Here is a 15,378-nt window from a genome sequence, read left to right as displayed (position 1 = left end):
CCTTGAGATAACTTCACACGAAGGGTCTAGATATTGGAAGAAAAATCACAACACGAGACAAGAGTAAGCAAACAGAGTTCAAGTCCACAGGGTAAAACGCTTCTCTGTAATGTATACCAGCAATCACCCAATACTCTCTACTTGTTCAAAACATTAAATTGAACAATACTCTAGCAAGGTACATCCATGTATTTCTCTGACATTATTTCCATGAAGTGCTTGAGAGAATCCTAGGAAGCAGCGGTTGTGGCCAAGGGAAAGAGATGATTTAAGTGATCGGCGCTTGATGATGAAGTTAGAAAGGGATGAAAAGGGAACATACAGCAGAAGTGCAGAACCCACATATGCGGAGATGAGATCTAATGCCTTATTTATAGTATAGCTCTTTCAAACTCTATCTCTCTTTCAAACACTTAACAAGATGCAAATTTAGCCACAGCTAAGAAGCAGAGTCAGCAGTGGAGTAAACCACCTGAGCCGGAGGGGTTGACAGGGGAGATGTTCGGCAGTTAGGATATGTGGGATGCATTCTAAGCCAAGGATCTACGCAGGGGAGGTGGAAGAGGTGGTCACATTCGGGCAGTACCCGAACCGTATCCGTGTCATTGTAATCCGACAGGCATATGGAGCAACAAGTGGCAGCGTTGGGTCCGTGGCCGTCAGAGTCCTTGAGCTTATTGGCTTCACAAAATAGCAGCTTGGGGTAACCCAGAATGGTGGCCTCGTCAATCCCTTGCACTTCAACTGCGGAAAGATGAGGCTGCGAGTGATGGAGAGCATTAATCCTGTGTGGGGGCAGAGGAATGGGAAGGCGTGAGCGAGCGCACAAGTAGGAAGCAATGGTGAGAGCGGTGATGATAACCAGAACCCCAATAGAAACCCCAACGAAATACCAAAACCCTGATGATATGAACCCAGACGAACCTGTGGCGTCGCTCATCATCTACACATTGAACTCAGAGGAAGCTATGTCGGCGAGGGAGATGGAGAAGAAGAAGATGCATTTGGGAGTAAGGTGGGGTAAGAATAGAAAGGAGGGCCGGGGCGAAGCCAGATACATATGTAATAAAATTATTTGGTTGGAGGGAACTGAGACACGACGAGGGATTTGATTGCTTGTGAACGTGCTTTGCTTTTCTCAGCATTGGAATTTAGATGATAGTTGCGTGCTAACAGCCACAATCGAGTTTTGCCAAGGTCACCCCGTCGTTGCCGCGATCATATCATTGGTAATTGATTTGACTCTCGTGTCTGCTTTCCAAACAAGTCTTTATCTATTCTTCTAGCCTGGCCCCTGCATTCATGACCCACGCTGCTTTCTAATTTTCGGTCTCCCACAAAAGGTTTGATACTATGCTTAACAGGATGAATAAAGGTTTACATTTGATCTGCTGGAAAAAAATGGTCACATTTAATGACTGATTTTACTTTTAACAGGATTGTTTTTAATAAAAATATATTTATACCTAAAAAACCAATAACTATTTGATTGCTGAAGATGAGATTAAATTTGATTTGTCTAATTTTAAAAGATGTATGCCCCATATGCATGCATGCATTTATGTTTGCTTATTTTAAATTTTTAAATTATTGGATTTTGATTACACGGGATTTCTTAGCTATATTACCAGCGACAAATACAGAAATTTTAGGATATGAGGCAACATTTACACACACAAACATGCGGGCATGAGTGGAAATATTATATATTAAATGATAGTAGTATTTAATATATATATCGTGTAAATTTTTTTTGCCAGAAATACACACATCATGTATTAAATAATTGAAAAACAATAAAAATGAAAAATTTTTGCAGGGCAGCGATTGCCTCCCCTAGCCACCGAGTGGTTCATCCCTGGTCATTAATTCATTATATTATATGATATTTTCTATTTCATTTTATTCTTATATTGAATAATTTTATTTTAGTTTTTGTATTATCTAAATGCCTCAATTGTATTCACACAGTACTGAACATGTAAGGGTATCAATAAAGATATGAAAAGAAAGAAATAATAAGCATGGAAACAAAAAGCGGGTCTTCTACATGGTTTTCTATGAACTTTGTTTTCATGACACACACACACACACACACACGAGTGAATATGCAAATAAAGAAAGTTCAGATTAAATCATATAGCGATCAAAGCGCACACATAAGGCAAAACCAGCTAGATGACTTATTGTCATTAAACTTGTGATGGTGCTTAATGCTTGTTTTGGGGGCTCTGCGGCAAAACGCACGTGTTTGTGGGCCGGACCACAGTTCCAGAAGATAAGCTCTTGGAAGCAGTGGATGGTCATGGGATTAAGGGTGCATAATGTGTCTTTCTCTAATATATAATCTCTGTTTTTATGAGATTAAGATCCTTAAAACATTTTATTTCCAGCCGAGGGCAACCCAAAAAATAAAAAAGAACAATAAAAATCTTAAAATATGCAGCCTCTCCAGTATCATACGGAAAACGAGTTGCATGACAACTGACATCAATCAGGCCTTTCAATAATAAAAGTAACATTAGTTCGATTAAGGGTCCATAACGTGTCTTTCTCTAATATATATATATATATATATATAATATCTGTTGAAATATTTATTTATTTATGAATCAACATTAATTAATAAGCCCAAACAGATTGGTATTTATGATCTTGTGTGGACAGTAATAAGAGGACCATTAGTCGATAACTAATATATAATGAACAGAGGCCCAACCCACAACCCAATAGCTGTCATTTATTTCTTATCTCTTAACTAACTGAGTTAGAAATAATGAAATATATAATTATTTATTATTTAATAAGACAGTTACCGATCTAATTTATATAAAACAATTAGTCGATAACCGCAAGACACACGACTCATTTTCTTCTGCTCTATTATCTCTGAACTCTCCGAAGGCTCTAAAGACCTATGGGTTGTGTACCTGTCTACACTCAAGATAATCGAGATTTTTCAAGTATTTATGAATTTTTTAGGTACGTATATATCACTTTATTTATTTATATGAATTGAGATACAAAGATCTAACAATATCTGCTTTTATGCGATTAAGATTCGTAAAACATTTTATTCCCATTTCCAAGCCGGGCGGAAAAAGAAGAACAATAAAAATCTTAAAATATGCTGCCTCTCCAGTATCATACCGAAAACGGGTTGTCATGAATCGGGCCTTTCAATAATAAAAAATTAAAAATAACATTTGTTTAAGTTTGAGATAGTTTAACTTGATAAGGCTTTCGAGTCTAAAGTGAGACTGAGATAGTTTTTCTACCTTTACTGGGTCAAAATCTAAATAAATTTATGGTATGAATATTTTCATTACTACAAAAAAGTATATAAAATGCTTATTTTTTTGTTAATATTACACAATCATGAACTGTTAAGTAATTTAACACTGAATATTTTATAAGCATATATTCAACGATTTTTAACAATTAAATATTTTAACAATATTTAACAATTATTTGGTAAAAACTGTTCAACATTTATTTCAAGTCTAAACGTTGTTGATTGGGAAACAAAATATTCAACAGCCCTCTGCCTATAACCGTTGCATATTTTGTCAATATTAAATGGTTTTGGTGAAATAACTGTTTAATATTTACAGAATATTGAACAGCTTAAAGCAAATAATCGTTGAATATGCTTGCACCATAGATTTAGTCACAATATTAAACAAACCTGTTTAATATTGTATCCATTTTATTTTGTTTAAATTGAGGGCTATATTTCTAGCAATTCCCATATAATAAACATTTATAAAATACAATTCTAGCACTCAGAACAGTCTTTGAAGTCAACAATAATCATATGCATGAAATTTATATCATGAATTCCTACACAAGCTATATACAATTTAATGTTGCTTAACTTAAACCAATTAATGGCTAAAATAAAGCTCCAAATCCCTAAAATTGGCCAAGTATACATATATATATGTCAGCTTTAAATATAAACTTATATGATGTATTTATTCATTGTTGTTGGTTGTTATAGCTAAATGACACTTGAAAACTACTACGTGCTAGCTCTTCAATGATTTCTTCTGTTTGAGCCTCATTATATATATCACAATATGTGTCCTCATAGTACTGAATAAATTACATACATATATGCATACAGAAAGAATGAATTACATAGATATATGCATAAAACTTGTGAACTTACTGACCAATCATATCTACTATATGCAGCTTAGTGTTTGGATTGCCACCATTAATATGGTCAAGATACCATACTCTCTCTATGGTTGAATCAATCACAAGTAATATCCAGTGCCCTTATGACAATGATTATAATTAGGAAGTGTCATAATTTCTTTGTTTTTTAAATGAAGTATCGTAAAATAACTTATTCTTTAAATAAGGCATTATAGATATTATGTTCTTATTGGTGCCACATTGCTTGAAGTACTTAGAAAGCTTCTAAGCAACTTCAATGTTTGCTTAGGACTTATTGTCTCACAGCCATAAAGACAGACTAGATGGAGATTGACAAGTATAACCATCTGCACTACATCTCCCCAGCAAGCATGATGGTGTACATGTTTCTTAAATGCCAAAATAAGTGGATTAATAAATGACTAAAGTATATATATAGCAGAACATTTAATGTAAAATTTTAGAAATATGCCTTATATATAAGTTACATAAGGTAGTAGTAGCTTGTGCATGATTGAATTGGTCCATCAATACCTTTTTGTTGACTTGGTCAACATTGTAACATCCTAAAAATTTTTCCATGATTTATAATTTAATAAAAGATAATTATAAAAGTTTAAGTATAATTGGGTTTGAGGATAGTTAGATATGTCTATTGGGTTTGGCTTTAGCTTTTGGATTAGGTTCGGAAGTGAATTAGGTCACTTGAACTTAAATTGTAAAGAGAAATTAGATTTTTAGCTCACAGCGTGTTATGCTACGACATGAAAATTTATGTCGCAGCATAATTTCCTGAACCAATTTTTAAAATGTGAAAATCAATTTGAAAAATGAAGTGTGATACTTGAAACACAGAGAAGGCGATTAAGAGAGTGTTTTCTCTGTAAGGGCATCAACCGTTGGATATATTAGAGCTGTTTAAAGCTTAGTTTCACTTATGTATGCCTTCTTTATTTATTCTTCTTCTCTCTACACATTTTGAAAGTGAGATTCAAGGTTGAAAAATGATGATTTTTAAATTTAAGGCTATTGATCTGAACTCACTGGTCTAAATAGGACTAATGGGAGTTGTTTAAGTTCTACATATAGTTTAAAAATTTTTTACAGGATTGTAAACTTGGCATCCATTTTAGACGAACCCTAAACCTCTAAAGTTATATTAGTGATTATTTAAATTAATAAAAGCTAAATGGAGTTAATAGAAATTAATAAACCTAATAGTTATGCTTAAGTGCAGGAGATTGAAATTTTAGGTAATTAAAGTGTTGATATGAAAGTTGGAAGAGTGTTTATGATTATTGGTATAATTAATTATAGATCAATTATCTTGTGCATCATTTAAGTTTTGATATAGTTTGTGAAGAAATTTTATTGAGGGATAAACCTTTGACCTCTCAAAGGTTTGAGGTAATCAGGAAAAACCTAATTTTTTATAGTTGAATATTAATTGATTATTTGTTGAAATGGTTGATTTGAAACATGTTTAGTATTTTTAAACTCATGATGTAAATTTGGCATGGTTGGTGATACATTATTGTTGCAAATTATATGTAAGTTCATACACATATTAATAGTGATAATGAATGAGAAATTGTGATTATATACTAATTGATGTGTGAAGTGAGTTGGGTGTAAGTATGGATATGTAGATTCATGGTATGAATAGTTAATGAAAATGTCTAAACATATATGATATACGTATATAGCATGATCATTAGCGAGAATTCGCCTAAGAAAAGGAGTAGTTGACCAAACGCACATGGTATTAGCAATAATCGTTGGAATCGGGAGTTTGCCTTGGCACCGACCGTTGGAATCGAGAGGTAACACTTGTCTCATAGTTGATTTAGGACTGTCCTACTTGTTTTATGAGGAACTCGAACCTAACTAGTCTCCATCGGTTCATGAGGAGGCTAGATTGGGGGTATGATACTTCGTGATTATTAATATTGGAGGAAATTAAATTACACAAGTAAGTGAGTTGACTCTGCCCAGATAGCTCATCACAAGTAGAAGGTTGAGTTAGCCCGTGAAAGGTACAACCACTAATTTCATGTCGGAGGTAATCAAGAGAGTATAAGGTTGGTATATGATCATGTATTTAGTCCTGGTCACATCATTGTTAGTATTATGGTCTGGTGCAGTTAAGGGGCATATGGTTAGTATTATTGTGACCTCAAGTTATGCATTATTATATATATATATATATATATATGATTATTTGTTTGAAGTCCAGTCACATAGTTGTTATTATTGTGGCTGAGACTATACGTCATCTTACATGTTCAAGTGTGTGTTTATTGTCAATTGCATCTATTTTTGATTGATATACAACTGTATAAATTAGGTGAAACTTGATTATTGAGTGATTGTACTCATCCCTCAATTTTTAATATTTTCATGGCCTAGCTCATTGGGTCAAGACTGAGGAAAACGAGCTGGGGCATAGGATTGTAGAGTAATCTTTTGTGTGCCTCTCTATGTTGTTTTATGTGTATTAAGATTGTTAACTTGCCAACTAAAAATCGCATGAGTATTTTTGGTGCTACTTGCACTATATTGTATCATACTTATGTATTTTGTACCCTGAGTGAATGAGTTTTGATTGTAAATCTTAGTATATGGCTAAAATACTCATGCAAGTAGGAATATATATATTTTGACTAGCTTGGAGTGAAAATGATTGTTTTGTACAAGAAATTCTTTCCCCGTGTATTTTATGTGTTATAGGGTTGAGTAATGAATTTGTGATGCTTGTGTTTTTAGTTGAGTATGGTGTATTGCATGAGTTTTATAAAGTTTGTTGAGTATGATCTAGGGGTGGTTACGAGCTTATGACACTTGGTTGTGATTTTGGATATCCTTGTTATGTTTTGAAAGCATAAATGGGTAAGTTTGCAATTTGGTGTCTAACTTTTGATTAAGAAATGATTTGAATGTGAAACTAGTATCATTAGCTAAAACTCGAAGAAAGCTTTCTATAGATACATAGATCACATCAATCAAACGTCAAACAGAGATTTGATACACATCGAAAGTCCGAGTAAGAAATCTGCCATGACAACTTTTTACTGTCATGGATTCTGAAGTTTATGTTGTAGCATAATTGTCACAAAATCCCTTTTTTACTATGTTGACCTAATTTGATATTATCTTATCTTGTAAGATATCCATACTTTTGTATATATATTTTGTTCTGATTTTATTTTTTTAAATAATTTTAAATAATTTTATAGCATTTTAAATTTTAAAAGGTTAGGTCCCATTTATGTAATTTTACAAACTTGATAATTTACTTAGATTGGTTCCATAATTACCTCAATTATGGAGTTAATTGTGGATTTATAAGAGAGACCTTACAGACATACTCTGGATCTGCGTACATCTCCATAGGAAATGGGAGCATTGTTCCTTCTTGTATCTTGGCATAAGTCATAAACAACTCCTAATACATGTCGGGTGTGACTAATACACGCTTAGGTGTTGATTGATAGGCTTTAGGCGAATGATCTTAAAGGAGACCTTTGGTGCCTTATAGGGAAATATGATGGACTCCTTAAATTTATTGGCAGAGTTCTTATCATTTTCCTTTTTTTACTTATTCATTTATGCTTTCATGGGCTCCGATACTTTCTTAGCCTTTAGTGCTTTCTTTCCTATGTGCTAGTTTTTTCACATATAGGTAATTAGAGATCAACTATAAATGCATGCAAGAGGAAAGTTAAATTTCTGTTATGAATTTAATTACTATAACTTTGGAGATAGCGTTAAACTACATACGAGACAAACCGGCCATGCTATAAAGCTTCTAATTGCATCTATTACCATCTTTGCATTTTTAGTAGGGTGAGTCAGATTATAATAAGGCTTCTTAACCATTTTCAAACAAACATTCACTGTCCTTTCAGGGATAGGCTCATTATGAAGCATAATTTGCATAACTTCTTTATGCATAGGTCCCAATATAATCATACTATCGTCTTCTTCTAAACAATCAACATCGACCTCATCTTAAAAAAAGAAAAAAATATTGTATAATATGAATAACATTAAAATGAATAATGCTAGTAAAATAAATAACATTACCTCAAGTAGGAGTTAATATAGGATTGTATAGCTATCATTCACACTAGGGCTAGTGTCACCTAATGGAAGCCCAAATCTTTACCAATTCAGCAGCATATCAATGAGTACAGATTGTTCTCGTATTTATTGTGATTGTATTTGTATCTATTACTTCTATTTTGCTAGCTCTTACCTTAATTCTTGAACCTTGGTAGAAGAAATAGTCTTTTATTGTGCTTTAACCCCTCTCCAAATTATTCTTTCCTCGTGACGCTAAAACTGATGCCTTGAACATGATTGAGATGGTCAGTATTTTCTAATATCTTTTTTAAGATATCCTCATCAACAATAAAAGTACTTGCTGACACCTCTTGAGTTAAGCTCTTATGTGATGCAACAAAAGTAAAGTAAATAACTAAAAACAAATAAATAATAACATTGTAACATTAGTACTTATTATTGTGTTGACAACTGCCTTTTATAATAAAAAACAAATAAATAAATTGGAGGAAACGGCTATTACTTTTATAGTTGTAGGGCTCAGTCACATGCTGATATGACACTCATATTAACTTTTAAAAATAATGATTGTTTTCCTCAACTTAATGACGGGATTTTAGGTGTTTAGAATTTAGAAATTAAATATATTTTTTTACACATTTAAGGAGTTCAATATCCACGGTACTATTCGCACAATCATTTAAGATATAATATGTAAGATTGCCCTGACTAATTCAACTCTTAACCATAATCTCATAGATAATTCACAGGATAAACCAATTATGTTATCCAACTAAGAATCTTTTAAAATTCAATTTGTAAAATTTATACAATTGAAATTCCAAGTTTTTAATATGAAGACAAGATAGAAGAAGCTTAATCAAACTTATTTTGACATTTGAAAGAGTTAAGGAAGCATGAGATATAATCTATGGGTTCAAAATAATAAAAACAATTGAAAAACCAATAAACTCAATAATGAGAGACACGCTGCGATGTGGCCTCGTTGTGCCACTTGTTGCAGCATGTTGCATGCATTCTGCAGCATGGCTACTATTGGGGCCAACTTTCGGCTTTACCCAATTCCCCATCTAACGTCCAATCAAAGCTATCTAAGTATCTACATAAAGATCTTTTCAAATTCTAGCCAATAGCACTGGTTTGAGTCCTAATTTATTACTTAATTAAGAGATAGACACTCATTTGTAAAACTACACATTTCACACTTAAAACTCTAATATGGGTATCTGAATCCCCAACCAAGTGCCAAAAGCCTACAATGCACCTAGATCATGCTAAGTGGACTCAAGACTACCTATGCAACACACCGCCACAAGCATATAACACATATTTCTCAAATTCACTTCTCAACCTCTCGATTCTTACAAACAAAAAAGGGAGATAATTAACATTAGAAGTCATTAATGTGCTTTACTATGAATCAAATCATGCATATTCTACTTGCACTAATATTTTGGCCATGTATAAACATTTCAATCATTATATGTAAAACATAGAACCTAAAATATGCTAATTTAACACTATCAACACTTAGTGCAAGTATAGTAAAATGAATGCAATTCTAGTTGGCAAATATAATCTTAAATAACGCATTAACTTAATTAAAATAACGCTATACAGTGGGAATGTCAATCCCTAAGCCTCGAAAGCTTTCCTTTGGTTAATACCTAAGCAAAAACTTGTAAAATGTTAAAAGAGAAGAGCGGGTGCAGCCACTTGGTAATCAGAGTATGTCTATCTTTTGTATTTGCTTATTAATTGACAATATAACATGATCAATATTCATAAACATACAATTTTCTCAATACACAAGACAATTACATTATCATTTTTCACATCATTTGACAATGCACATTGCCATAATAATAACAATTATGTGAAAATAATAAAAGCAAATATTACAATTTATCACAAACTTAATAACCATGTGACACGTTGGATAAAAGAACACAATCCAACCATCCTTATTAATCCTCCTTATACTTTATGATTAAAATCGTAGGCTATAGTTAAAATAGGGCTATGTTTAAGCGATCCATGCTTACCAATCATGAGAAGTGACTTGACCAAAAATCATTTCATTTACCCTTAGACCATTGCTTCCCCCATTTTGATAGATTGGCCACTATTGCACATATTAAAGTAACATTATGGGTATTCATACCCTTTTTCTTACTCAGGTTACTGGGTGCATCTGGCCAACGATTTTATGGATATTTTTTCTCTTTTTGTAGTCCACGTTAGTGAAAAGAATAGTCAACATCAACTAAGTGTCAATTAAGTGGTATACATTTGATGGATTTAACAGATTAGTTACTCTTGCATGAATTTATGTAACGTTATGTGTATTTTTATTCCTTTTCTCACTTTAAGCTACCAGATGCTCTTGGCCAATGATTTCATAAATATTTTGTCCTTTTACCTTAAATAAAAAAAGCTTTCACAAAAAAAAAAAAAGCATTGAAGCATTTAGTTCCCCAAAATGCCAGCACAAAGTAAAGTTGAGAAATGTGTTAAGTCCATGAGTTAACCCATTTAACTTATCAAATTTAACAGGTTGAGTTAAACAAATTAACTCATTTTTTAAAATAAGCTGGGTTAGTCCAACTTGCAAAATTTATGGGCTAGCCCGCGGGCTAGCATATTTTTTAAATATTTTTTTATTTTTTAATCACATTATTTTTTTTATAAATATACAATAATGATAATATTTTTTAAATATATAACTTATGACTCCCAAATATATTCTTTATGTTTGAAAGATATTGTAAATCTTTCTTAATCTTTGCAAATGTAATTTTTCTTATAGTTTGTAAGTCAATGATTTATTAGTTTTTGTAGAAATATCTTGAATATATATTATTTATTAATCTCATAAAATTTATTGATTGAAATCATAAATATGAATTCATTGAGAAAAATACTATGGGTTTATATTTAAATTTTTTTTCAATAAGAAAGATAACACACCTATACGAGAAGATGATTAATAGTAAAAATCTAGCAAAATGAATTTGCTTGATAGAATTTTATATTTATTTTATTTATTTACAAGTTTTTTAATTGCTAATTTTTCTTAAAATGTGAAATAAATGTATACATTTATATTATATAAATTTTAAATTGTTAAATGAAAAATTTTAGTGAATTTTTGCAGGCCAGCCAACCAGAAAATGGGTTGGATTGGATTTTTTCACTTGTTTTATTTGACGGGTTGGCCCAACCCAACCTGCAAAAATGTTAATTCTCGCAGGTAGAGGTGAAAATATGGATCAACCCAACCCATATGAATCGAGAGAAATATGAGTTGAGTTGAGTTGGGTTCAGCTCGATTTTATATGAGTTGAAAAAATCTCAATCTAACTCAACCCTTAAGGGTTGGCGGGCTAAATGAGCCAACCCGCCAACCCATTTTTTTTATTTTTTATTTTATTTTTATGAATTTTTTAAAAATGTACTTAAACAATAAGTTTTAATTTGATATTTTTTATGATTCATTCTAAGTATATTAAAATATTAATTTATGATGTTTGTATAAAATATATAAATTGATACAATTAAGTATATCATGCTTAATATAGTTTATATAAGTTAAACGGGCTATCCTTAACTCATTAGAGTTAACTCATATGGTTCATGGGTTATATGGTCTGAGTCAGAAAAAATTTATTTTGATTTGAATAATTTTTTTTCAATCCAACCTTACCCTAATGATTGATTATTGGCTAATTTACAAAATTCGACTCATATTTTCAGTTCTATGCACAAACTGGCTTACGGGCTGACTCATAACGTGTTTGCTCAATGCAGTGGGACCTAAAAGGAATAAACGACATCGGCTTTGATACCGATTGAACAGCATGGCCCAAATTTAGGCCCAAAAAAAAAAACGGAGGGAAGGAAGGCAATGCCTCCCGCACAAGCCAACCGATTCAGCGTCGTGTGACCTCTCTGCCGTGACAGCCCTTGGCCTAATCAACTTCCTTGCAAACCATGGCGGTTCTCAGAGCGATAGCGACGTCGTTGATAATCGTGATGGTGGCGGCGTTCGTGGACGCAGGCGACACGAATGGAGTGTATTCTCCTTGCATGGACTCTACGGTGGAGCGATCTGATGGATTCAGCTTTGGAATTGCTTTCGCATCGAAGGAAAATTTCTTCTACAACAACACTGTTCAGTTGTCCCCTTGCGATAGTAGGCTTGCCCTCTCGTCTTCCAACTCTCAGATCTCTGTGTTCAGGCCCAAGGTCGATGAGATTTCACTCCTTACTGTCAATTCCTCTTCTTTCACTGCGGTTCGTTCCTTCTCTTTCTCTCTCTAAATTTGTAAGTAAAATCTCTGGAGGTTTACAGGACTGAATTCGATTGAAGAAAATTAGTGCGGTATTTTACTTCTTAGGGTTTTGTAGAGTTTTTCAGCGTTGCTATTTGCCGTTGTTGCTGTTGCCTTTGTAAGATTACAGATGCTGAGGCGAGTTATTTGGAAATCGATGGCGACTTCTTTATTGGCGATATCAATAAAGAACTTTGATTATGGTGTTTTGTGCAAGTATGCAACCTTGCGCATCCGGCCTTTAACGGCAATAAAACTAATGATGTTTGTACCTGCCCTCATCGACGGCATTGATCCAGCTGCCTATACTTTCCTTGCAAACATTATTGATAGATTAGTTTTTTTATTACATAAGTAGGGTGCGGTACCCTTCTAATATTTTCTATTTGATGAACTCTTTGGGCTGTCAGCTTTCTTCTGTGGATTAGCCTATATATGGCTATTTTTCTGTCTCTCTGGGCATTCATTTAAGTTTTTGACGTGGCCAGGACTCCTATGGCTATATGGTTGCGTTTGCTGGTAGAAAATATGCGGCAAGGTCTCCTCCTGCTTTTGTTGCAAACAGCACGTATACTGTAACTAGTTTTACTCTTGTAAGGAGATATTAAAATTTCGTTTCAGTCTTTTTTCTTTCGATATGATTTTTGAAGACCATTATCCTTATTTTGAAGCAATTGAAATGTGGCGTTGCAGGTCCTTGAGTTTAAAAAGGGCAGGCTGGAAAATTTATATTGGAAAAGAGATGGTTGTGCTAAATGCTCTGGAGTTTCCGACTTTGTCTGTCTCAGGAATCAAGATTGTGCACTGAAGACTACCAGTTGCATGAGCCATGGAGGATCCGTGGATTGCAGCCTTGGGATACAAACGGCGTTCTCTGGTACAGATAAACATCTTTCAGTTCTCAACTCCTGGTATGAAGTAGAAAACCTTCGCCAATATTCACTATATGCGCTTTATTCGAATCTGAGGGATTCCCTCACTAGCCAGTATAACAAGTTTCTTTGATACTCTCTAAGTGATCTGTATATTTCATTTATGCTGTTATGGTGCGATTCATGTGTTTGTTTGCACCATCCATTTTTGGCTTTTATAATTATGCACCAATCTATTCGAAATATGGTTGTGATAACTGAGAACCCTGGTTTGTAAATTTGTATATTAAAGCATATTTACATTGGTACTTGCATTGAAGATGACTGATGACTTGATAAATAGGCAGCCATTGTGATAACATTGTTTCACACGTACATTAATCATGTTAAAACTCAATTGTTTTGAAAGAGCAACTGAGTTCATTAAATAATGTATATCATGTAAAGGATAAATATTAAACAAACAAGGCAGATGGTTCTTTAAATTTCTTGGCAGGGGGTTGATTCATGGGTATGTGTATGGAAAAGATTATGTTGGGAGAGGCAAGACGTGCGTCTGTGATCTCTATGCTTTGAAAAGAATTAATTCTTGACTGTCTGGCGGATGCCTGTGGTACGCACACAAAATTACTAAACATCAGTTATTGACCAGATAAAAGATTTAGGGCATTTTTTGGGCAACAACTGGCTAAGTGGCACCACAATCATCTTCACCGCCATAATTCCCATAGTCCTGTACCTGCTGGTGGCAACACGTTTTTACTTCCTCCACCTCAACTTGCAAAGCTTCCGCCATTGCTTCCATAATTCCATTAATGTTTGGAAATCGGCGCAAGCCGGCTTCATATTGGCTTCTCGAACTTATTTTTGGGGATGGGATATCTCCTCCAACCTAAATTCTCGAGCTCCCGGGTGGAAAAAAACTTCCTGCACTTCCATCATTGTTTCCTTCCCAACTGGCTTGAGGCACCGTATCAATGCCCTTTTGCCTCCTGTTATTGAGAGCCTCCCTCACTTGCTCATTCACATAACCGGCCAAAACCATTTCATTTGCCGTCTCGAAAGATATGGTGCATGAGGGTATGATAGATATTTACTTTGCCCTTATTTGATGCTGAGTGATTTTTATTGAATTTTTTTAGTGCGCGCCTTCATATAAATTCTCAGTTCGCCATCCTCCTGCATCGTTTCATCTCTCCTATTCTGTAACCTCACAAGTATTTCTCTAGCTTCATTCGTGGAGGGCCACGCCTCTGCTTTTTCTTCAACATGGATGATCATCGCACTTGTCTCCACGTCACACAGGATGTTAAGCTCCTTCCCCTGCTTCAACTTCCCTGCTTGCCTGCCTTTTCTGGAAGCTCGCTTTTGTAGATGCAACATTCTCAATCATGTCAGATTCTCTCTGCCCTTTGCTTTTTGGAGTCAAATTAATTTGTGTCGTTGTTTTGATTTTAGGGCCGAATTGTGGATGTGAGCTTAATGTGAGGCCCAGTTTATTTTGATCACTTCAATTTTGAAATGGTCACATTTTGGTCAATTTTTTTTTTGAAATGTTTACTCTAGATTAAATTTTTCTTTTTTTAAAAAATCTAAAGATTAGTAAACTGAGTGCAAGACTAATTTAGTAAATGCCTTATCTAGATTGTCAACTTCCCCTTAAAATCTCAATTTTGTTTCAAGTTTGGTATTCAAGTATATACTTGTTTGATGTATCTCCACTAACACATGAAACTTATAATTAAAAAAAGGTTGCCTAACCCACAATAGATGCGCATTGATATTAAATAATTGTTCTTAGTGTCTTACCATATTAGTTATATATAGTTCGTGAGCGCGCAATGATAAAACATCCCACTTTTGCTCCAGTGGTGCCTCCATCACAAAGAATTTAAGTTATGAAGATATAGTTGCAGAAC

At 33.8% G+C, this 15,378-nt stretch overlaps 2 protein-coding genes across 2 annotated transcripts; one reads left to right on the top strand and one right to left on the bottom strand.

Annotated features, from left to right (window-relative positions):
* Positions 1-215: 215 nt before the first annotated feature.
* Positions 216-1,000, bottom strand: LOC129307912 (RING-H2 finger protein ATL70-like). Its single transcript, XM_054948869.1, has one exon. It carries the CDS (start codon positions 941-943, stop codon positions 440-442), a length of 504 nt encoding a protein of 167 aa, XP_054804844.1. The 5' UTR covers positions 944-1,000; the 3' UTR covers positions 216-439.
* Positions 1,001-12,140: 11,140 nt separating this feature from the next.
* Positions 12,141-13,780, top strand: LOC129323206 (uncharacterized). The gene is made up of 3 exons (XM_054969815.1): positions 12,141-12,549; positions 13,076-13,180; positions 13,281-13,780. The coding sequence occupies exons 1-3, from the start codon at positions 12,247-12,249 to the stop codon at positions 13,590-13,592; spliced, it is 720 nt and encodes a 239-aa protein (XP_054825790.1). The 5' UTR covers positions 12,141-12,246; the 3' UTR covers positions 13,593-13,780.
* The last annotated feature ends 1,598 nt before the right edge of the window (positions 13,781-15,378 follow it).

Source organism: Prosopis cineraria, unplaced genomic scaffold, assembly GCF_029017545.1.
Source record: "Prosopis cineraria cultivar Desert tree isolate PC_DT_omini unplaced genomic scaffold, ASM2901754v1 PC1, whole genome shotgun sequence".
Classification (NCBI taxonomy): Eukaryota; Viridiplantae; Streptophyta; class Magnoliopsida; order Fabales; family Fabaceae; genus Prosopis; species Prosopis cineraria.
Note: the sequence above shows the minus strand (reverse complement) of the source record. Positions and strands in the feature narration are given on the sequence as shown.

Bases quoted from the DNA above. Each gene is read 5' to 3' on its own strand.
- LOC129307912 (XM_054948869.1), bottom strand. From the start codon at position 943: ATGATGAGCGACGCCACAGGTTCGTCTGGGTTCATATCATCAGGGTTT.
- LOC129323206 (XM_054969815.1), top strand. From the start codon at position 12,247: ATGGCGGTTCTCAGAGCGATAGCGACGTCGTTGATAATCGTGATGGTG. The intron at 12,550-13,075 runs GTTCGTTCCTTC...TGACGTGGCCAG, and splicing joins ATTCCTCTTCTTTCACTGCG to GACTCCTATGGCTATATGGT. The intron at 13,181-13,280 runs GTAAGGAGATAT...GTGGCGTTGCAG, and splicing joins CTGTAACTAGTTTTACTCTT to GTCCTTGAGTTTAAAAAGGG.